Source organism: Antennarius striatus, chromosome 5 (assembly GCF_040054535.1).
Source record: "Antennarius striatus isolate MH-2024 chromosome 5, ASM4005453v1, whole genome shotgun sequence".
NCBI classification, from domain to species: Eukaryota; Metazoa; Chordata; class Actinopteri; order Lophiiformes; family Antennariidae; genus Antennarius; species Antennarius striatus.
This window is the reverse complement of record NC_090780.1, coordinates 3562968-3586164: the sequence shown is the minus strand read 5'-3', so window position 1 is coordinate 3586164 and position 23197 is coordinate 3562968. Positions and strand designations below refer to the sequence as shown.

The 23197-nt window shown below is 38.2% G+C and overlaps 1 protein-coding gene across 1 annotated transcript; it reads right to left on the bottom strand.

Moving 5' to 3' along the window:
* ngfb (nerve growth factor b (beta polypeptide)) lies at positions 1–22249 on the bottom strand. Its single transcript, XM_068316022.1, has 3 exons — positions 22130–22249; positions 4126–4271; positions 1–1747 (listed from the first exon to the last, which is right to left on the bottom strand). Exon 3 carries the CDS (start codon positions 1734–1736, stop codon positions 1152–1154), a length of 585 nt encoding a protein of 194 aa, XP_068172123.1. The 5' UTR covers positions 1737–1747; positions 4126–4271; positions 22130–22249; the 3' UTR covers positions 1–1151.
* Between the last annotated feature and the right edge of the window lie 948 nt (positions 22250–23197).

Below are 23197 nucleotides of genomic sequence, written 5' to 3'. Positions count from 1 at the left end.
TAAAAACCAACAGGGATTATGATATTATATATCTGTTACTGTCAGAATAAGTAATCCTCTCATGACCTTTTAAGGTTACATTACAAGGCTGCTTTTACCAGTGAATCTTGGGTTCACTTCCTAAAGGTCACTAGGTCACTTGTAGGGCCGTAAAGAGCTTCTATTAAATCAGTTCTCTGTTTCAAGAGTTGGCCTACTCCACTGATTACATGTTAATGTTGTAAGATTGTAAGATATTGTTTGTTTTATTCCATGCACTCTATTCTCAATCAAAAATAAGGAGCAGCTGATAAATTTACAAATGCCACAACAGTTCTGCTGTGACCCCTGTGACCCCGCCCCACTCCGCCTCTGATTGGCTTGGCTTAACATAACTGACAGAGCCCTTCACTGAAAGTTTACCCTATACTGTGGTATTTGTCCAGAAAAACCCTAACACCACTAATGATAATAATGAAAATATCTATAACTAGTTTTTTAATTATAATGAATTTAATCCACTCTCAAAATCCATTGTTAAATTTAACCTATTACTGTATGTGGTTTTAATACCACTTGACAACTTTGAGCAAATTTGTCAAAAACAGCAGAGCCTTTAGTGACTAAATTCATCCTGGTGCCAAACCAATCACAGGTGTGTGGGGTAGGGTATTTGTTTTGTTTTTTTTGGGGGGGGGGGTCAATAGCCTCAGTCTATAGAGGTCTGGTTAATTCTGGTCCAATCAGCACCGACTGAAGTTGAGGAAAATCAAACATACCAGTTTTTGACAGTAGTGCCCCAAACTGTAAATACAACGTGATTTTTATCAAATCATCTTCAGACGTAACTGTTGTAAGTGTTATAAATACAGACATGGTTCTCATGGACACAGAACCTTCACAACCTTTAACCTTCACAAGCTGTGCCTGATATAAACTGCAAGTAAAGCCATGAAACACTGAATGACACTTTGACACTGTGTACTCCAAAGAGGTAAAACTACAGCTACAAACTTGACCCAGGCCTGGCCTATGTACATGCAGTCCTGATACTTAGTCGTATACCAATAATTTACGTTGTGCAGAAGGTGATGAATATGTCTGTGTTTGTTCTGTGTGTCGCTGTGATCCTGTGTGTGTGTGTGTGTGTGTGTGATAGCCATGTATAGTCTTCATTGTCGCCACGACTTACGGCTCAGCACACACACACAGGCTACGTTGATGCGTATGAGCCTCCACGCCACCAGGTTCTTAAAGGAAGTCAGCGCTCGCACAAAAGTGTGTGAGTTGGTGCAGTAGGAGTTCCAGTGCCGCGCATCGATCCCCAAACAGCCGGAGCCCCCCGAGCGAGCGCTGTGACACGTCGTCTCGAAGAAGTACTGCTTTTTGTTGACATTGTTGATGTTGACGTCTGGAAGCACCGTCACCTCGTTGCCTGAGATGTCCGTTGCTTTGGTCTTGTTGCCCACCCAGACGCTGATGCTCTCGCACACGGAGTAAACCCCCCGGTGCTGAGGCTGCGCCGCCCGCCTGCGCGTCCTTCTGCCGGTTCCCTGCGACTCTGCCGGTTCTGCATCGGGGGGCTGGGTGCTGAAGAGAACCCTGGGTGAGAGGTAGCGGCGTTTGGTGAAGAGTTTGGGGTCCACCGAGGGGATGGGACTGGGAACGCCCGGACACTGTTGCTGTGCTGCTCCTCCAACGGCGGCGACAGCCTGGGCACTGAACAGGAGGAACAGCACCAGCATGGACGACCTCATGGGCACACGACCTTAGAGGGGGGGGGTCAAAGTTAATCCAGATGTAGAACACTCAACAGTACAGCCACTGATACTAAAGCTCAGACAAAATATGGACGTCTTTGTTAATGTTGTCAAGGAAAAAAAAAGAAAAGAAAAGAAAATATTCTGACCTGGTATTTGGTTACCCCCAGCTGTTCCTTCTCAGCATTAAGCAGAGGTTGAACAACAGAATTAAGCAAATACGTTCATACAGAGGTTCTTTATCTGATGTACATTTACCCCTTACTCAGATTTATACTCACTGGCTTACAAAATATTTAAACATAGTGCTATAAATACAAACTTATGTGCCTGATATAATTGTACTTTCTGACTTCCAATAACAGCATTTTACGCACTATAAGGCGCACTGGATTATAAGGCGCACCTTCAACGAATGGCCTAAACAAAACATAAAGTGCACTGGATTATAAAACGCACTGGATTATAAAGCACATCTGAGAACTCATCTCCGATGAATGGTCTATTTTAAAACTTTTTTCATATATAAGGCACATTGGATTATAAGAAATTGAGAGAATTAAAGGCTTTTAGGTGTGCCTTATAGTGCAGAAAATACTGTATATTAGCCTGAGCTCTGTTGGCGCAAAATTATTCGTGAAACAAGTGACTGATGAGTTCAGGCACTGAGGACCTGATTATATGATAACCATTATGCTGAAAACAGAAAAGCTTTTTCTGTGCAAAAAAAAAAAAATCTGCATACTTGTGTCAAAGTACAAATGACTGCAGTATGTGTGCCAGGACAGTAGTTGGCGCTGTATAATTTAAGAATCAACACCACAGAGTAAGACAGCAGCAGCAAAAATAGATTCAGCAGAATCTTCTACAAAGTAGATAGTCCAGCTTTTTTTTTTTTTAGTTCTTCCATCCATGCATCATTTACGTTGTAACCATGGGACAAAATTACTTTTCTGTATTTGTTCATTTCTTAGCAGAATTACACAACAAAACTGGACAGATTGCAGCAAATTATATGAAAGATCCCATTGTAAATGCAAAATGTAGGAAAGATCCTGTTTAATGTTAGTGAGGGTTTGTTTTCCCCACTTTTTCTTCAATATTGTGAGAAAAAAATCATTATGGTTTGTACATTTTTTTTTTTTTTTTTTTATTCAACAGATATCCTGACGTGGAGCTGAGCTCAGGTTAGATAGTAGTTACATAATCCTTACTGTACTTACATTAAATATGAGATAAAAAGATTTGTCTCGCTACAAGCAGGAAAAAAAGAGCTGCACCAATATTACATACACTAATAGATCTTGAATTTAACAAGACATTGTTGTGACATCCCATATGCCTGACATCAGTCACTTTCCATCACACGGAGTCTCCACAAACCACAACACAGCATTCATCTTTACTGGCTTGCACACGCTGACAGCTTGTGTACTGTATATTTAACACACCACGGCGGGAGGCACAGGCGTGTTTACACCTGTGGGGGCTGTGCCAGCAGGCCCTGTCAGGTAGGTCTATGATATGCAGTGTTTGCCTCAGGTGTCAGGTTGGATTCCTGCACATTAAAATTGTTGGCACAACAAATCAAAAGAAACCTGCATATAAGAACACAATGTGAACTATGATCACACCAATAAACGAGTGTGAGGTCTGGTCAGGGTAACGTTAGTCTGCCCTCACACATCGCTCATCAAAAATTACATCGTGTGCCAATAGTAGGTTACACAGCAAGTTGCTTTTACAGCAGGAAGCAGGAAACAGAGTTATTATGTTTAGCTGGGGAGGACGAGGCAGATTAAAAACACAAGCAGCTCTCTGATGGAAACATCGCTTTAACAAAGGAAGTAAAATACTGGACTAATGTTTGAGACAAAGTCCAAATAACTGATGAGATCATGGCTGTGTTCTCCTATTTATATAAGTACATGAACGTATGTATGTGTGTGTGCACGTGTGTGTGTGTGTGTGTGTGTGTGTATTTATTTAAGCAGAAAGTCTATTGAGATTATAAGTGTCTTTTACAAGAGGGGCGTGAGGCCAGCGCACTGCCATTTTTCACACTATTTTAAAGTTATCTAATCAATATATTAGTGAGAGGTGAACTTACATCTTGTGATGGGGCGTTTCAAGCAGAATTACACAAAAACAATTTGACAGATTTTTATGAAACTGGGTGGAAATCAATCATCCACGTTATGGTTGATCAAAATAAATTTTAAAAAAGCCTTTTTGAGGAGGAGAAAAACACCGTCAAGGTGGAGGTGAGAGGAAGCCCGAGAACCCAGAGAGATCCCAGATGTGACTGATCTCTCTCTTTATGCTGCTCCATTCTTATTTTTGGGACATTATTCTCCTGAAAGCCACCCTCCCTGGATCTTTTTACCTTTTCAGTGTCTCCTCGTGAACTGTAGCACCTCGGTGGCTCCTAGAGGATGAGATTAAAGATGGATGTGTGCTGTTCTCCTGCCATCAGGCCCGGTGGCCCCCATCCACCACACCTTTGCCCTCGTCTTCCTCCACTCTGTATCCCTGTTGAGAGACAAGTGGACAAAGTGTCTCATAAACCCACTGTAAACACATTCTTTGTGGGACTGTGACAGGAAGAAAAGCTGATATTGTTCCCGCTCAGCATATCCTCAAATACAGAACATATTTAAATAGAGCAGCAGACCGACACACAGAGCGGAAACACACAGTTTAGCATTATATCATCATTCCTTTTGAGAGGTTTGTCGGAATTTAAAGATATTTGTAAATTAATTAATATGCTGAAACACCAAAAGTTTAATTATTATTTGCAAAACAAAATCAGCAAATTATTTTGTGTACATCTCTAAAAATACACACAAGAGAAGATTTTGTCTTTTTTTTAAAAATCACTTCATTTCTTCAGGCATTCAGTGATTCATTTCCATGCAAAGATGAAACACAAACATTATTTCTGCAACATCAATCGGCAAACTTCATTTTCTTTTGTCATTCCAGTTTTGTTGTTGGGTTATTCAGGTGTGCTCCAGTATAATCGAACTCTCTGTTGTGTTATAACTGTCACAGCCTCTCTAACCCGACACCCACAGAACCTTAAAAAGTCTCACAACGCTTAGAAATAATCCCTCAAGACATCTTGCTTTAAAAAAAATTCTGCACTCTGTTCAAATTCCAGATACATTTGAAAGAACATTCAAGCAGAGTAAGGAAGTTCTAAACATTGAGTAGGCAATAGCATGCTTGCAAAATACGGGAATATAAGAAATATAAACAGAAGTAAATCATCTGTAAATCTAAATGACGCCCATAAAGAATTCACACCAACACAGGAAGTGTTCTTTCTCAACTTTGGTGGTTTGTGACTGTTACGGGTTTTAAACCTGTGACCCCTCAACTGCGAGACAGACTGTTTTACAGTCATCCTCACACCACCCAGGTTCTGCAATCCTCCTCAGTCACACCACATCTCTCTCAAGAGGTGTGACTCGTTTCCACATATTCTGCAGGATACACTAACAGAGGAGTGGTAGAAATAATAAAACCTGATCAAAACCCAAGTCCAGTTCTGTTACTGCCATTATTGAAGTATTCTAAGGACTATAACTGCAAAGCTGCATAAAAAGGCCTCCAGGAATGTGTACATACCTGGTGTATGGGCAGGTTTATGTACAAAAACATTTATTTTAGGAGTGAAAATTCATTCTTGACGTCAGAAATAGTGATGACACAGAGTTGGACCGTGAATGAATTAAAGGGAAGAAAGTGATAAATTAAAGGGGAAACCGGATTTCTTGAAATTATTTTTTATTAAGTATTAACTATCAGGATGGATTATTATTACCATCACCTGGATCAAGATGATAACAATAATACATGAGGACTCAGTTTATAGATTTTAAGTGATGAAAAAGTTATAATTTGTAAATAGTGTGCAAATTATGGAGCTTTTCCTGGACGTAACAAGTGCAACTTTGCATTTCGTCAATTCAAAGAAGAAGAAAGATTTAAGTATGTTTTTATTCAGTTTTGTCCGCAGGAAGCAGGTAAATGATCAGTTTTATGGTTTTTCCACATGTTGCACCACCGGCAAAATGCCATTTAATTCACAAATATGTGTGTAGTTTGTATTTGGACCTTATCAATTTCTGTTTATGGATTTATATACACTCTCTATTTTTACTTGTGCTGCACAAGGAGTTCCTTTGTGATGCATAAAGTTCTGTCTTATTTTAAAAATGTAATACTAACGACTCAGAATCAGAAAGAAAGTCAGATTTTCAGTAAAACAAAACCAAGAATGAGGCACTGATTATATAAAATACCATACCGACACTTAAATGAAATCACTTTAAATCATTATTTGATGTTAGATGCTACGCTGTAATTTATCTGCAACCCCACCATACTCTATCAGATTTATTATGACACACCAGAGAATGGTCTCATAGATCAACTTGCATGACAGCAGCAGAGAAATATGCAGTAGTGTAATTTATAATGTGTTGTTAAAGCCAAAATAAGCTAACTAAAGTGCATAATGGAGGCATTTTATGTAGGTTTCACAGTTGTAACATTTGAAGCTGTTTAGCAACAGAATCCTAATTTATAGAGCACAGACCCTGAAAAACAGTAGTCATTTTGAGAAATGCTTTTAGAATATAGCTGTTTGCATGTGGTTAAAACATGCAACACATTCAGGCTACTGTGTGGGAAAGTGTTTGCATAACTGTGCCGTACAACATCAGTGTGCATTAGGATTCAAATCCAATTATAAATATCTGAAATTCCTCGACAACTGACCTAAATGCATCTGTTTGTGAAGATCATGGTCTGTTGAAGAAAACGCCACAACTTCTACCTCCGGACCTGAAGGTGAAATTGTTTGGTCAACCTCTGCTTCCTTGTATGGTTTTTTTAACCACTTTTAAAATGAAGCGTTAAGATTAGATTAGCTACAGCTCTTAGTCCATGTCTAAAATGGCTTCGTATCCATAGCAACTGCAGCTCCGGGTCAGGGGCAAGACAGTGCTCACAAATATTTGGCTTTCTTAACAGACAGTAAATTTATCTGAGATAAGTTTGAAACAAATAAAACTGACAGAGATAAAGTAACAACTATGTAATTGAAATAAAATTGTTAAGTTATTGGATATTACATTGCTCCTGTGCTGAAATATTATATTGAAAACAATCATACAAAAAATGTATGGCATTCCAGAAGCTTTACACAGTTTTAAATCAAACTCAGCAATCAAACGTGTTACACTGAAACTGTTCTCTGAAAACTGCAAATATTTCGTTTTCGAAGAATATTCAGAGCTGGGATACCAATAATCCCCAATCAGCTCTGCGAATAAGTCACTTACTGCTGCAAAAACTAGCATGTGTAGAATGAGTTCATTTTCTGGCTTTATTAAAACAGGCAATCATTTTTTTGCAGCATGGCAGCGCCGTAGTGCCACCGCTGTAGCACCGCTGTAGCGCCGTCACCTCACAGCAAGAAGACTCAGAGGACCTGGACCTCCTGTGAGGAGTTTCTATGTTCTCCATGTGTCTGCAGGAATTTCTGCTGGGTTCACAACCAAAAAACAAGGAATGTAACTGAACTGATGACTAAAAAAATCATGAATGTACATGAATGTGCGTAATATTGGTTTTCATGTTATTTATTTGAAATGATTCTTTGCCCCTGTTGGATATGAGCCCTAACTCTACAGACACAGTCTGCAAGACCTCATAAGATTTATTGCAGTCAGATGGAAAAAGTTTGATCTGGATACAAGTAATATTCCAGATCATACAGTCCAGAAAGTTCTGTCTGTTAGTAAAATATTTGTTTTCTTGACTGATAATGATATTGACGTGATTTTCATATCTAAGGGCAGGTTTCCATAGTCCAGCAGACGTCATGAGCATCAAACTGTCATGAGACTGTCGTGGATGCGTTGATGTAATGGAGAAACTGAGCTGCCTTGGAGGCAGCTCATGGTTACTGATGTTAAACCTGTGTCTACCTGTCTGTTCATGTCATGAACAACATGTATTGTGCTCCCTGGCAGGGGTATTTAAATGGCACAAATCATCTCCGTTATTATTATTATTTCCACCTGTATGTTTTCATGTTAACTGTTAACTGTTGGCAGTGAAATATCTCTATAGGAAAGAACTGAAGAGAAATGAAACACCAAAGACCACTATATCTTTCCTTTTGGTTTATAAAGTATTTATCCATTGTATTTTAAGTAGTGGGTTTTTTTTTTCTTTTTTGGGAGGGTGGTTATTTGAGGCTGCTTTGCTGAAAATTTATATATATATATATATATATATATATATATATATATATATATACACACACACACACATCATAGCCTGAGGTCCATGACAATAATATAACAATAATATAACAACAGCTGTTGCTCCAATCATCTAAGGTTTTAGAGAGGTTTAGCCTTCGTGCTGATGAGACTTGGTTTAGCTGAGCTGGGTGTATCCCTCTAGAAAGTGATGACATCAACAATCACATACCAAATACATAATCTTTAGTCTGTCTACACATAATAAATCCAGTTTATGTGTGGTAGCTGACTGAATCGGGGGGAAACCTGTGCGCTGACTCAAACAGGCAGCTGAAGTTGCACTGCTAACTTTACTCATTGAAACAGACTGCATTTAAATCTTGTATAAACTCTGCAGCAGAGCTGAAGCATGAAATGAAGGGATCAATTTAAAGAACATCAGTTGTCAATAATTTCAACAATCCATTTATTTATTTTTAAGCTATAACTCAACTTTTTTAAACTATAATTCAAATTTCTCCTGTAATGATAGTAATATTGCTTGACAGAAACAGTAAAATGAATGTATGCTTTTGTGCACTGAGACATTCTGAATAGAATGTGTTTTTTCAGGATTGTTAGAGCTATGTAGTAAATTTTTCTCTCCCTTTTTTATGTGTGAAATACCTTCAGCAAGTCAGTTCTGGTTATGTGGTCTGTTAGCCTGGAGTGGAGAGGCCACCCACAACCGCTGACCTACAACTCATTAGGTCTAATGGAGTTGGTTTAATAAGCCCGTCTGGGATGACTGACAAGCACCACGGGGCAGCTCACAACCCAGTCAGCAGACCGCATACACTCTACAGCGCTCTGAACTTCATTCATACGGTAAAAGTCACATAGTCACTCAAGTAACCTGAGCCACAAGGGCTGGCTCTCATTCACAGAGGAAGGGAGGTGCAGGCGACTTTATCTGAAAGCCACCAATAGGCTTTGAATGATATACTGCTCATTATGTTGCTATGGCCACTCATGCAAGACCTTCATCTGGCTAACAAAGAGTTTGGTGCTCTATTGAAGCCCTTATGAACTCGAGGAGCAAAATGTTAGAATGTCATTGTAATGATGAGTGAAACAAATACGTATTGTTAATTTTTTCAGCAACACCATGCAGCCTGGTTCTCAGTAATATAATGAGTGAGGATCCAAAGGAGAAAGTTTCAGCCATCTAAAGCTTCAGTCTCAGAAGCTGATTCAAGAGATAACATAAGTTGTTTATGTTTCATCAAAATTGTGTACAACAAAATCTGACTATTAATATTTTCCTTTATCCAAACAGAAATCCGTTACTAGTTTCCCAAATTTCCTTTTCCGTATTACTAAATTAAGCTTCAGAATTTTGCAGACTTGACCTGTGTTATCTGAAGTGATATACTAACTGATGTTACTTTACGTCTATAACAAACATCTGAGTGAAGAAGGAATCAGAGAAATGCTTCATGTGATGATAAACCATTTCAGTTAAAACATTTTTCTTTAGCAACAAATTGTTAGGTTTCTGTCATCTTCCTGCTTCTCTCTGTGATTATATTTTTGTTTGTAACTTGATTAAACTTCCTCATTTGTCACTTTATTTCTTCTTCCTTCAGTCCTACATCTACATCTTCAGTGACGAATGGGAATCCCTCAATTACCTGTGAATGCCGATCCGCTGTAATTATACGGATTCACAATGACAGGCAGAGAGACACAGGAATGTCATAAACATCCCTCACAGTACCAAGAATAGTGTTTTCAGACAAAGGTAAATACTGCATATTTTGTTGCCGTGACAACTGCACAGTATATTTTTTTCCCTGTGGCTTTCTTGTTTTTACGAGTCACACAGAGTTGGTTGCATGGGAAGAAGTACAGCTAAAGTTAAACAAACAAACAACCAAAATAAATACATAAATAAAGCTGGAATTTTGGCCAAGTTTCAAAAATACTGTACAAATGTACAAACTCACACGTTACAAAGCTTCCAACACTTAAAAACAAAGCAGTCACAGACTGCAACACCCCGCGACACCCCTGAATTCAAAATTGACCCTGATCTACTTGTATAGGTCAAAGATCAAAGCTAGTACTCTGACCTACTTTCATAAATCAAAGCACTAGCTTTGATCTATGGTCTTACTCATACTGAGCTTCTCCCTCGTCTTTCTATCTTATCCGGTTCCTGAGTGTACAAAAGCTGAAATTTGACCTTGACCTAGTTTTCTCAAGGTCATCATTTCATTTCCATCCCCTTTGCCGCCCGAGTAATGTGCGACGGTTGTGAAGATATTTGGTGGACATACGAAGGGACGAACACACAAACACAATTACAATACATCACGCTTTGAAGCGGACTTCTGTTCATAAAACTGCTGTTGATACAACCAATGAGCGTCGTGGCAACGTGCGTGGAAAAATAATAATTCCAGTTACAAGAAGTGGATGTTTTGCCTCAACACACATGTGAACATCTATGACATGAACCACATTTAAGATACATTTAATGCAGCGAGCCTTTGCATACGTATACCTGCCTCAACCTGCTCGTGATGCTGTAGTGAAATGAATTATTGTGTCTGTTTGGCAACTAGTCAAAGAAACGATGTTCTGAAGGATGATAACATGCGAGTGACAAAAATGTTTTCACCGTCTTGTTGCTTCTAGTCATAGCAGTTTTACTGTTATCAGAAAACTATGTTGGAAACTACTTCAAGAGGACTGGGGCCTCTGCTGTGATTTAAGGCAGATGTGTGGAAGTCTACCCGGTGGTGGGACCTGAGGACCACATCAGGCCTGAACTGGAACTGGATTCAGCAAATTTAGGGAGGGCCGCCCCATCAGTGAAGGCTCAAAGACTTGCATTTCCATCCAAACATTAAAATGTAATGAGAAACTTCAGAGTTATCACCAAGAGGAGACACTTGCATCTGCATGTCAAAATCAGCCTATTGTCCAACACTGACCAATGAAATCGTAAGACAACTTAAGGAGTTCCCATGAGAGGATTTCCTGTCAAGCCCTCATTTTACAGCATCACATATACATACATCCACGCAACAAAATCATTTGACCATTACAAAGCAGAGATAAAAGGGAAAATACCCGGAAAAAACAACTTCCCATAACTTGAACAACAGTCTTTCTTTATATTGCCCCACACCCAACAACATGAAATACATTCACTGACAATGGCGGGAACGACCACATGGGAATGGTAAACGGCAGATTTAACAAGGACAGTTTCATTACTCAGTAATGGTCGTGTTTGGCCTCACTGCGCTGAGGAAACACAGCTGACCCCGGTCTCTATACACAATCTAACTAAACACAGCGAGGTCGGCTCAGGAACAGGCTCCGCTGGAGGAATCCAAAGGGTGATATAAACCCTCACAACAACGACTCAAGGGAGAAGCGTATGTGCTCAGAAATGCAGCGAGACTTTACTCAAACATCGACAGACCTCTATCTCCACATGACATATTCATCATGACTCAAGTCTATTTGTGAATCAGCTTTGGCCCATGAGTGAAGATGTGAACTTCAAACAGCCTCTTGTGACCTGGAGCGCTCTCAAATTCTCCCGCTGATTATGAGAGTAACCCCCACAGATTCGTATTCCAAGGATTACAGCCAATTCAATTATTGGACAACATCACAACGGCAGATGCCAAATCAGATACGGCTTTCATCGGTTGGACAGAAGAGCTGCTTTGATTTCTCCCTTCACTCGAGACAATTACTTGGCGTGACCTTTGCCTCCTTCCTGCGTCCACACTTGGCTGATGTCGACACTGTTACTGCTGAGAAAATATGCAGATCCTTGAAAAGAAAATCTTTTTTTTACATCTCAGGAATCCCACTGGGGAAAAAAAAAAAAATCATTCCACTAATTTGACTCAAAGCCCAACTATTTTGTGGTAAAACTGAGTTTATAATTGTGTTCATTGCTGTTTTTGTCTGTCAACAGGGATTTCTGTGGAGCTTTCAGCACTACAGTATAAAACATTGTCTATGATGCATTCTTGGTATTAGGGCAGCCCAGCAGTGTTGTTTGTAAGACTCTGACTTGTGGTCTGTTGTCCTTGTGGTGACTCTTTTCTTTTTTTTTTTCTTTGTCAATCAGATGATGTTTTCATTTGAATGAAATGAGAACCAGGTTTCTTTTGCAGTGTATGAAAAACACCATGGACTTTGTCAAGGAGCAGACCTCCTGAGGCAAAATATTTCATTTCTACACCAACTTCAAGTACAAGATGATTTTAAGTTTAAAATTGTCATTACTGTTTGGCATCCTGTGGGGAAAAAAATAAAAACTCACTCCATTCTTCTTCTCATGGTTTTATTTTCAGGGACTCGACTCACTGATCATGTGATCTTGCTGCACCTCTACAGCCAACCAAACGACTACCCAAACACCCATGAACACCTTTGTGACTCCTTTACTGCACCCATTGTTTTTGTTCACTGCAACTTTCCACATCCCTCTATTATGGTTCCACCTTCTCCAAATAAATTCACCCCTGCTGTTATGGAGCATAAATAAAGTGTGGATCCAGAAGGGAATGTGTGGATGTGTAAATACATATGTGGTGCACTGTTTGGCATCTTCTGTTTCAAGCAAATTTGACTGTTTTGTATTGTGTCACTTTAAATGGTCGCCTTTATGTCTAGTGGCTCAAATAAAAAAAAAAAACATTCCATTTCTCAATTAGTCCATGCCTTTGGTTCCCGAAACTGTTTCCCATAAATAGTTGAGGGGGAAAAAAGAAAAGAAACACAAATTGAACCATTTTAGAAAATTGTCTTCCAAGGTCCCTCTAATTTCAAATTTAGATTTTTCCTACAGAATCCAGGAGCAAATCAGTTACATATTCCGCCTTTGTGTTACTAAGTGATTGGAACGCAGTCTGGAACCCTTTGAAGGACCCCTGGTGTTTCTAACATGTTCAAGGGGTGTCCACTTTCAAAAATATGCTTTATAATAGAGACAAAATCATAGTACAATTGCAGATACTGGACAGGCTTGTTGATTTGTGGGAACTGTTTGCCTCTAATTGCATCCACACATGGTGGAAAACGATCGTCAACAGTTTCTAAAACGACCGAAACATTTCATTCACGTGTCAGATTTTAGCGTGAGTTGTTGGTGTGAGTGACAGTTCAGTGTGTGTAGCCTTGTTGTATCCCACGCTTCTTACACTCCCGCTTGCAGGGCCACTTCAGTAGAGGGAGAGAAGATGGCTCGATTACAGGCGCAGGCTTGTTGCCTCGCTGCCACATCGCCCCACAGATGCTTGCTTTTAAACTAGACCGCTTCACTCTGATGCGGTTCAGTTCTAGACTGTATTAATGTCCACTGTTCTGAAGGAAGGCGCATCCTCCTGAGTCATATAATGAGACATGGCATTGTCTGATTTTGTGTTGTAGTCGTTTCTAACTGTAGCCCATGTTTTTATTTCCATGACTTGTATTTGGTTACCATGTTACTTGAACTGTGCCTGAGGGCCGTAGAGATGATTGGACATGTCTGCACATAAGGATAGATGTGATGCAATTATATATGAATCCTGGCTAATCATGTCGGATGCCAGCAAGGGCAAGGATAGCAGAAGCTTCCGTAATTGTAGGCAATTGCAGTCCTGGGGGTGGGGGAGGCAGAGGAAGAAAATTATCAAAATATTCATTTTACCCCTGGAAATGAAATAGAACTCATCAATGAGATAGATTTCAATCCTTGATGGATTTTTCACCTGGGAAACATTCGTGTCTGCTTGTCAGCAGCTCTGACATGAGTGGATGTTTTTGGTTTTATCGAGTTTAAGGTCGTATTCTGCACCTCGGGTCACTGTATTCACGAGGTTCTGGGATTCATGATTCTTGGTCATGTCAGTCTGTCATGGCCAGCACATCTGGATTGCCTTTTGCTTTGGAAGCTAAGTAACACAACAGGGACTCCAGACATTGAGCCATCATGAGCTAGACTCTACAAACTAAAGCCTAATCTCTGCATTGGGCCCAGTTGTCTGACTTGCATTGATGAGTTTGGCTGCTCCTTCCTGCTTTTTCTCTGGATCACCTCTGGCTGCTTCCAATAAATCACTGTGGGCTCAACTTAGAGCCCACAGTGTCTAAACTGTGTGTAATCTTCTTGTCAGCTGCTGCCACCATCTACAGCTTTCTAACTCTTCTACATTTAGTCCTGCGGTGGCCTCCTTTTTGTTTCTGCCATTCTGTCTAATTTCTCACCTGCTTAATGGAAGAACATTCACACCTTATCAAAGTTCATGAACACCATTATCTTTAGCCCAGCTCAAACTTACACTACCCATGCCTGAGTGATGTAGCAGCCTATTACCGCTCATTGTCCTTCTGTTGTAGTTCCGCATTCCTCCTATGGCCCTGTTTCAGGAGTCCCACAAGCTAGAACAAAATCCTCAATCAGCTTCACAACTTTCCATTTAAGTACAGTATTTTCTGCACTGTAAGGCGCACCTAAAAGCCTTTAATGTTCTCAAAAACTGACAGTGCCCCTAATAATCCAGTGTGCCTCATATGTGAAAATGTTTTAAAATAGGCCATTCATTGCAGGTGCACCTTACAGTCAAATGCACCTTATAATCCAGTGTGCCTTATATATGGAAAAGGTTTTAAGAGATGCTTTTTGTTGGGGGTGCGCCTTATAGTCCAGTGCGCCTTATAGTGCAGAAAATACTGTAATGACGTAAATATCTAAGTATCACTTTATTAATTTAGGACTTTTAACAACACACAAGTGAAATAAACAAGTAAGCGCATAAATATATTAACTGGTTCACGCCCCAGCTCACAGTGTCAGATATGAACTACAGGAATTCAATAGTTTATCCTCAGTCCTGAATTTAATGAATAAATAACAGAAAGACTAGTTTTAAAAGCCAAGAAAAAAAATCAATTTATGCTATGTCTATATCTGCAACTGTAATTAGCATGATACATACATATGTACATACATACATACACATGTACGTACATACATAGAGTACATGTTTGTGGTAATCAGGACTATGCTGTTTGAATGTCAGGTTTTATTTGTCTTGAACAACAAAGGGATAAACTTCTTATCCTATCCTGGGCACACTGAGCAGTGCCTGCTTCTTCATCATCGTCATCACCATCTCACTACATCCTTTGTCACTTCTGTTCCCAAAGCTGAGTGATGACGGGCCCAATATTTATTTATCAGCACTGAAGATAAACACAAAGTTGATTAAAATGTCACCAACCTGTCATAAAAACTGAAATCAGAAGTAAACAAGGCTTTAAGTTTTATTTGATTGGATGGATGGATAAATGGATGGATGGCAGATTTTCAGAATTTCAGAGTTACATCACTGTGACCAAAGGAGGAAAGACAATGAATTCAGACAATAAAATGGGACAAATGAGTTGGATCAGAGGGACAGCCATAAGAAAAAAAAGATTAAAGACATCATTATGGTTGTGTTTGCATTCATCAAGACAGTCTGGTGAGCTCACCCAACCATGTGTGGTGAACTTCACAACAAACAGGTGGCGTCTCAAACAAGTTCTTCACTTTGGATGAAGCATCTCCCCTGTGTAGAATTCTGAGAGTTGACTAATGAACCAACAACAAGACAAGAAAATAATGAGACCAGGACTCAGAACCATAGTCTCCATCATTTCTCTGCACCCAGTCAAACACCACCAGTGGTGCAACTCAAAATAAACTTGAACTCAAACATTAGCTCTCCAGTAGCCAAAGCATTTTTTAATATACGGCTTACAGCATGTCTTCATATTACTCCACCAGATCATTATCTATCATATTACTCTTTCAGATTGATTTCTGACACTTGGTTGTGTCATGAAAAATGTGCTGAATGAATCCACTCTTTCTATTACGAATACTTGTAATTCTTGAGACTTCATCCCCAGTTTTTTTCAAAATGAGCTTGTCAATAAATCACAGCTCTAACCTTTATAACAGTTTGTTTGAAAGTGTTATTCTTAATCTTTAATGCCCAACCTCTAAAAATCCACAGCCAATTCTTTTTTTGGTTTGGCATTGAAAGGGAACATTTAAAAGCCTGCCACAAAATTTGTCTTAGGTCGGACCAACATAAGAGCACAACTCGGTTACACAGAGCTGTAACTGGACTTGATGTAACTCAGAGTCTATCCTTCCTATGTAATCATATTGTTGATAATGTTGTAGAGAACTCTATTGAATAGCTAAAAAGACAACAAACAAACAAACAAAAATGGTATTGTATTAAATTGTAGGAGTTTCAACTGATATGGCAGGACAGCCATAAGAACTACAATGTGTTCCTCTGTTTCAAAACTATTTATTTTGGTAACTCTACATCTTCAAAAAGACATCCTAACAGTTTATTCAACACTTTCGATCAGTAATAATTGTAATTATTTCACAGTTGCAGGATTTCAGAAAACAACACATTCAAAACATTTTTTCTGAGCATCTCTAGGGAAACGTCCTCTGATGCAGATGAGTTCTGTCTGTGGTAGCATATTATAATCTTGTTCATGGATTAAACATTTTACGTACACGATTGGGAGAACATTACCAGGGTCAGTGTTAGTATGGTTCTCCCCACCTCCTTATTTCTGGGACACCTTTTATTCTCTTTAGAGTTTCAGAACTTTTGAGAGCATTTAAATATCATTTGTCAGTGATTTTCCGGTGATATTTGATGGTACATTTTTCAAAGGTTGCGAGATGCTCAGGTTAGTTTGACTTCTAGCCTGTCTTACTTCTATTGGGCACAGCAATACAGAAAATTTTTTTACAGTTAAATATTGACAACGTGGAGGCTGTGGTTTTTGCGTCAGACGGGGTCGACCCCATAATCATGCAAGTTTCGGGCTTCTTTCCTCTGCTGCCTGCTTCAACCTGTGCAATTTAAGAAAATAATTTGATCATTCCTCGTCATTCAACAGTCTATCTAAGCATGCATATATGTCTGTTCTTGATCACCTGCAGGCTATCCAGAATACTTCTATGAATACTCCTCTAAGACTCCTCTCACAGTCCAATAAACACATACAGTATAACTTATATCTTTAGATCCCTTCATTTGCTCCGTGATGCCATTAGGATCTCACACTCATATTGAATTGTCCAGGCAGGCACTCAGATTGTGTACAAACGGCTCCAAAGAAGAAACAACTCCAGCAATACTTAAAAAATCAGGTTGACATTGACAAACATTTTGTATTACAAAATTGTATTGAGATCAGCGATTTCAGGATTGTGGCCTCATAAAGTAATTCAACCTTTGACAGTATTTTATTTTTTTCTATTTGGTCAAACATGATATATTTGCTGTGTGTATAGAAACACCTTGAAATGCATGGAGATCAAGCTTTTGAGGAACTAAACTATGGAATGCTCTGCCTGCTCCCTCATGGTGCCTTCGGAGGCAGCTAAAGACATACCTGTTAAGACAGGCGTGTGAGTAACGTGTTGAGCATAAAATTTTATGTACTTCATACTTTTATCTCTTGTTCAGTACAGTTTTATACTGCCTGTCATCTTTTTCTGTTAAATCAAATACATATTCTATGAATGTTTTCTCTTCAACATGCATGTGTAACATGCTCCTCAGTGGTGTCGTGCTCAGAGTGTCCCCCGCCTCTCGACCGCAAGTCAGCTGGAATAGGCTCCAGCAATGCATGTGACTCACAATAAGTGGAACAATTAGTTAAGAATGAATGAATGAATGAATGAATGAATGAATGAATGAATGAATTTGTGAAACAATGGGAAGGATTACAAGGCATTACATGCTTAACTTTAACACTGTGACATTGAAATAGTATTGACGATACACACATTATGAAGTTTTATAAATGATTCACAGTAAATATCATGCCTTATTGATACTTCATTTCATTGAGTCATATTTTTATTTCTTAATCATAATTGTTTTGAAGTGAGGCAGGTGAGAGATGGAGGAACGGTGAGCTCTGTTCACCTTAATATACTGTATGTCAATATAGAATAGAATTTACTAGTATTAATCATACCACCTCAGTCAATCTGTTCTGCTAGCAAAACCAAATATCATGATCCCCATTGATTTAGTTAATCCAGAGTGATTTAAAACACTTGCTTAGTTTAGCTTAGTTTAGTTTAATTTATTTGAAAGGGGACAATGCAATTTCATAAAAAAACATGATTATACATGGCTAGAAAAGCCAAGAAGGCTAGTTTTCATCTGTAGTCCCCTGGCCATGATGTATAAAAAGCAGTAAAAGAAGTAAAATAGTAAATTCAATAAAATACATCTATAATATAGTAAAAATATAAATAGTCAAACACGTACTGTACCATTAAAAGAGAATAAGACATCACACATATCAACATAACATTTGATCACAACATCAAAACATCACAACAGGCTTGTCTTTTAGTGTTGGCAGCTCTAGGTGTCAATAAGCCACCTATAGCTGTTGATTTATTAGGCTTGTAAACATGGCCAGCACTGCATCCATTCATGTGCTCCTTGCTGCATCACACTTACTGATGGAAACAACTTTTTCATTCCCAGGCACTTTGTCATTCCATTGTAAGGCTGTTGCTAAATCTACACTTAAACATGCATCGACCAAGCAGGGAGTCACCAAACATGTGACTCATTCAATCCACTGTGAAAATGGTGTTCACACATCAGTTACCAATTTCTACCTAACCTCTGTAAATAACCAACCACAACAGGCAAAACTGGTGTGAATCCAGAACACATCCAAAGTCAGAATTCATGTTCTCAATCACTGTGCTTTTAGAAAAATGAAAATTAATGAAGGGTTTATTTTAGCCAATGAGCTTTCAATGTTATGTTATTTCTTTATGCTGTTATGACAATCCTATATTTTGTAAAGGTATTATATAAATGTATATTTTGTTGATAGGGAGAGCTCACTGGATTAAAACTATGCTACAAAAAAATGAAAAGAAAAAAAAACCATAATGTAATGCATTTGATGGTGACTTCACCATTTTGGCATTGATGTTTCGAAATGCTTTGCAAAGTTCTCAAAAAAATGTCATTTGAACTTTGACCTTGGTTGACCCCCAAATGTGCTGTCCTCTAAAATGAGTGCCCCCTGTGGGATTCTGGTATTAACAAGACGATAAGTTAAATTTTGTCTAATATCTTGGGAGTTATGTAACTACGACTGACATGACACAGAGTATTGGAGGAAAACTAAGATTGTAGTTGTGTTGTGTCGAAAAGCCTATGGTGGACATAGCACTGCTAATAATAAAAAGCAAAGATTAACCAGCTCATGTCACATGACTTGACAGATTAAATTTTGTGTAGTAGGACCGGACCTCTGCATTTCCAACAAAGAATAACATTTGATTGATCTCCAGATGAATACCTAAAGATGAATCAATCACAACAAATACATTCGGCATGACAGGGAGTCACAATTCATTCGCTCCTTTATCAACACCCCTCCCTTCCGCGGGCAATTCTCATCTTCTCTTCAGCTGGTCCAAAAAAAAAAAAATCACTGTCAAATTTACTAAATGCTGATTTGCATGACTTGTTTGGTTTTCATGCTGAGGCCACTTTGTGTCTCCATAGCTGGACCGTGATCATGTGACCGACAGTCAGACACTGGACATCCACCTGCGTCACAGTGACAGCGCTAAGGATGTGCTGAACAGCTCCTCTGATGCACTGTTGTGTATCATCTCTTAAGAACCTTTACCCTGAACAATACTACTCTAACGTACACACACTCACAACATGTGGTCACACATTCAATTGGAGCCAAATGGAAATGTTTTTAGAGGTGAATGAGAAGTGTGTGTAATGATTTAAATTGTGTGTATTCCTGTGGGTCAAGTAGGTTAGGTATAGTTAACATTGCCTTTGGCATGAAAACTATTTGCTTTGGATTAGGAATCATGAACTGTGACTTAGATGATAAATTTGAAGTATTACTATGAGTTTCACACAATTCACAAATGGTCAAACTTTCTTACTCCTCAAACAACATAACCCGATCTTTTACTTCAATAATTTTGGTACAATTTTTGGATGCCACTGTAACCATTTTAAAAAACAGAATGAAACAGTTGTTTGCTTTTTCTCTGCAGAAGAAAGGAGGTAATATACATTTCCAGGAATTATGACTTTGCAATATAAGTGAAAGCAATTAACTTGTTTAGTCTTGTGCAGAAATAAACAAATTTTGCTACACTACCAGTGCCAAAAGTTGACTTTAAATAATTATTCAGATGACATTTCATTGACTTTTTGATAACATGTTTTCCTGTTGTGATATTTAACAGACTAAGCTATTGATCACATAATGAAAATGATTAAAAAACATTACATTTTAAAAAAAAAGGCTGTCAGGCTTTATGCCACAATATTCTCACAGATCAGTTCACAACAAATTGCTATAAAACATTTGTGAAAGTTCCACCACCTTAGTTAGTGCCTGAGTTTGGGAGGTGCAGACATACTTATCTGTTCAGATAATCATCAACACACATCATTGTCAACACACACAGAAGCATGGGTGTAGACACACAGCTTTGAGGGAGCCAAATTGCATAAATCAAAGATCCAGTAAAATTTATATGATATTTTTTTATGAACAACAATCCATTTTTAATTGCATTGGCAAAAAAGGTTTCTCATTTAGCTTTCTTTTCAAATGTGCACATGAATGGCATATTCTGCAAAAGTCATGAGTTATAATGGGGAATTTTCAGAATCCGTTGATTCTGAAGATGCCAAAAACACAACCATTGCAAAAGGACTACACAATAAATACTGTATGTACAGTTTAGTTCACGTTTAACCTCAACACTCAAACATAATGTGTCCTGTTAAGCCCTAAAGGCAGCATTGCCCATACGCCTACAGGGTGAGTGATGACCACTACCTCAAGGATGCCTCAGAAGACCCAAAACTCCATCCCAGCCAGAATGCTGTATGAATTCTGTTCATTATCAGGACCATGAAGATCTTCATGGTAACTTCAGCCCACGCTAATCTGATGTCATCACTCTGATTTCATCATTCTCTTTGTTACACTAAACTGGCCACTGACTCTTCTGTTTCAGACCAGAGAAACTGTCTTATTGATATTATTTTCAAGTTATTTGACCACAACATTATGATTTAGTTTTAATATGAATTCTCTTTACCAATGTTCACCAATGTGTTCCCAAATTCACACTTAATCTTTCCTCTGTAAATTTTCTAAAGTACTAGTAGTGCGTTTAAAGTCATTTTTACCCATAATATGAAAATGTCCAGCACAGGAGAGTACAAATACATTTACAGTATAGTCAAACACCCCCCCCCCCAAAAAAAAAAGAAGAATGCATATATTTATTTATTACTTTTCAAAAATGTCAAATGTGAAGAACTTTTTAATCAAAATTGCAGAGCGAGTCTTCTCGAGTATAATCATCCGGTACATGTCAAAAATGCAATCATTTTGTTCAACTCTGCTGCACACAGAATTTGAGAAGAGTACCCTGCAGCAAGCTCCTTGTTTCCAACTCAACATGTCATACACATACAAAACTCTACAGGAATGCTTTGAGAATATTTCCTAGCCCAGGGAGACAAGTGCAGGTCTGATTGGAGCTATTGTAACCTGATGAGCCGAAAGCTAAGCTTCAACAGTTTCTCATGGGATGGGAAACGTGGTCAATTCCTCATTGGGTCTGATCTTAAACACTAAACCCACAGTTTCTGTCTGAAGCCTCCCAATTTTATTTTCATTTTACACATGAAACTAACATAAAAATGTGTTTCATATAGAAGTTTATCTATTTAAAATCTTTGTTTCTCACCTCCAGAGTTTTATCTAATATGAAAGTTGCTCATATAAAACAATAGAAAATTGTATGAAATTGGTTTTATGTAAAGATAATACAACTTTTATATATATATATATATATATATATATATATATATATATATATATATATATATATATATATATATATATATATATATATATATATTACTCAGTACTGTATATGGTTGCAATACGTTGTATGAAGACAAAATAGTCCATTACCTCTGCAACAGTTGTCTCTTCTCTCCACTGATCACTGAAATATACTCCAGTTTGAGTGCACAAGGCGCTGGGGAAAGGCAGAGCAAATTCTGGTCAATTATCCCAAACAGTCCTTCTGAGTTTTGCACTTGTTTGAAAGTGTTCTGAAAGTCAGTGAGATGCGTCCCAGAGGCTGAGGGCTCCGTCTGACCGAACAGTGCTACAGGTCCTAGTGCCTGACGCTCTGTTCATCGCATGCTTTCTTTCTCTTTGCTTCAGCCAAGGGAGAGTTGATAAAAAAAATTTAAGCTGGATGCAAATCCTGCTCTTTTTTAAAAATATTTTGACAATATTATTAAGTGAACTTCTTCTGAGATTTTTCATGAAATTATGTTAGACTGGAAACTATTATCTGGTTTTTCTGTTAGTTATAGCGATAATGGCGATGGCATGTGCTCTGTAGAACAATGCTCTCCAATTTGGACACTGAAAAATCTGATTGCAATAACATTGAAACCATGATGCATATGTATGTAGTATGTAACTATATACTGTATATAGTATGAAGTCTCTTCATACTATATACAAGACCTACACTGACAAACACTCTACGCGGTTCTGATGGCAACTACTAATAGATTGCACACTTCACTTTCTCCACAGGTGTGTTTTATAGTTTTTGAAACTACAATTGGCTCTCATTTTTATACGTGTTGAGGAAAAAATTATTAAGTAAAATTATAACTGAAATTATTTCCCAGTGTTGGCATTTTTGTGATTTTAGTTGCAGTAATTAAATCATATTTGTAATCTATTGCTTTCTAGCTTTATAACAGAAATAAAATACTACACATTTTAACAGCCTTGCAAAAAAAAAAACATCAACAAACTGCATGATTGATTTTTTTTTTTTTTTTTTTTTTTAGGTCTGTACCGAGTTTAGGAATATCCTCAGGCAGTATGTATTTATCCAAATCCATGATGTAACATTTTAAATAAATTACTGGAAAGCAAAGCATTTTGTACAGTAAGTCCTAATGAATTCCTATTATTATTCCTATTATCTCAAACGTTTAGTCCTATTTGATT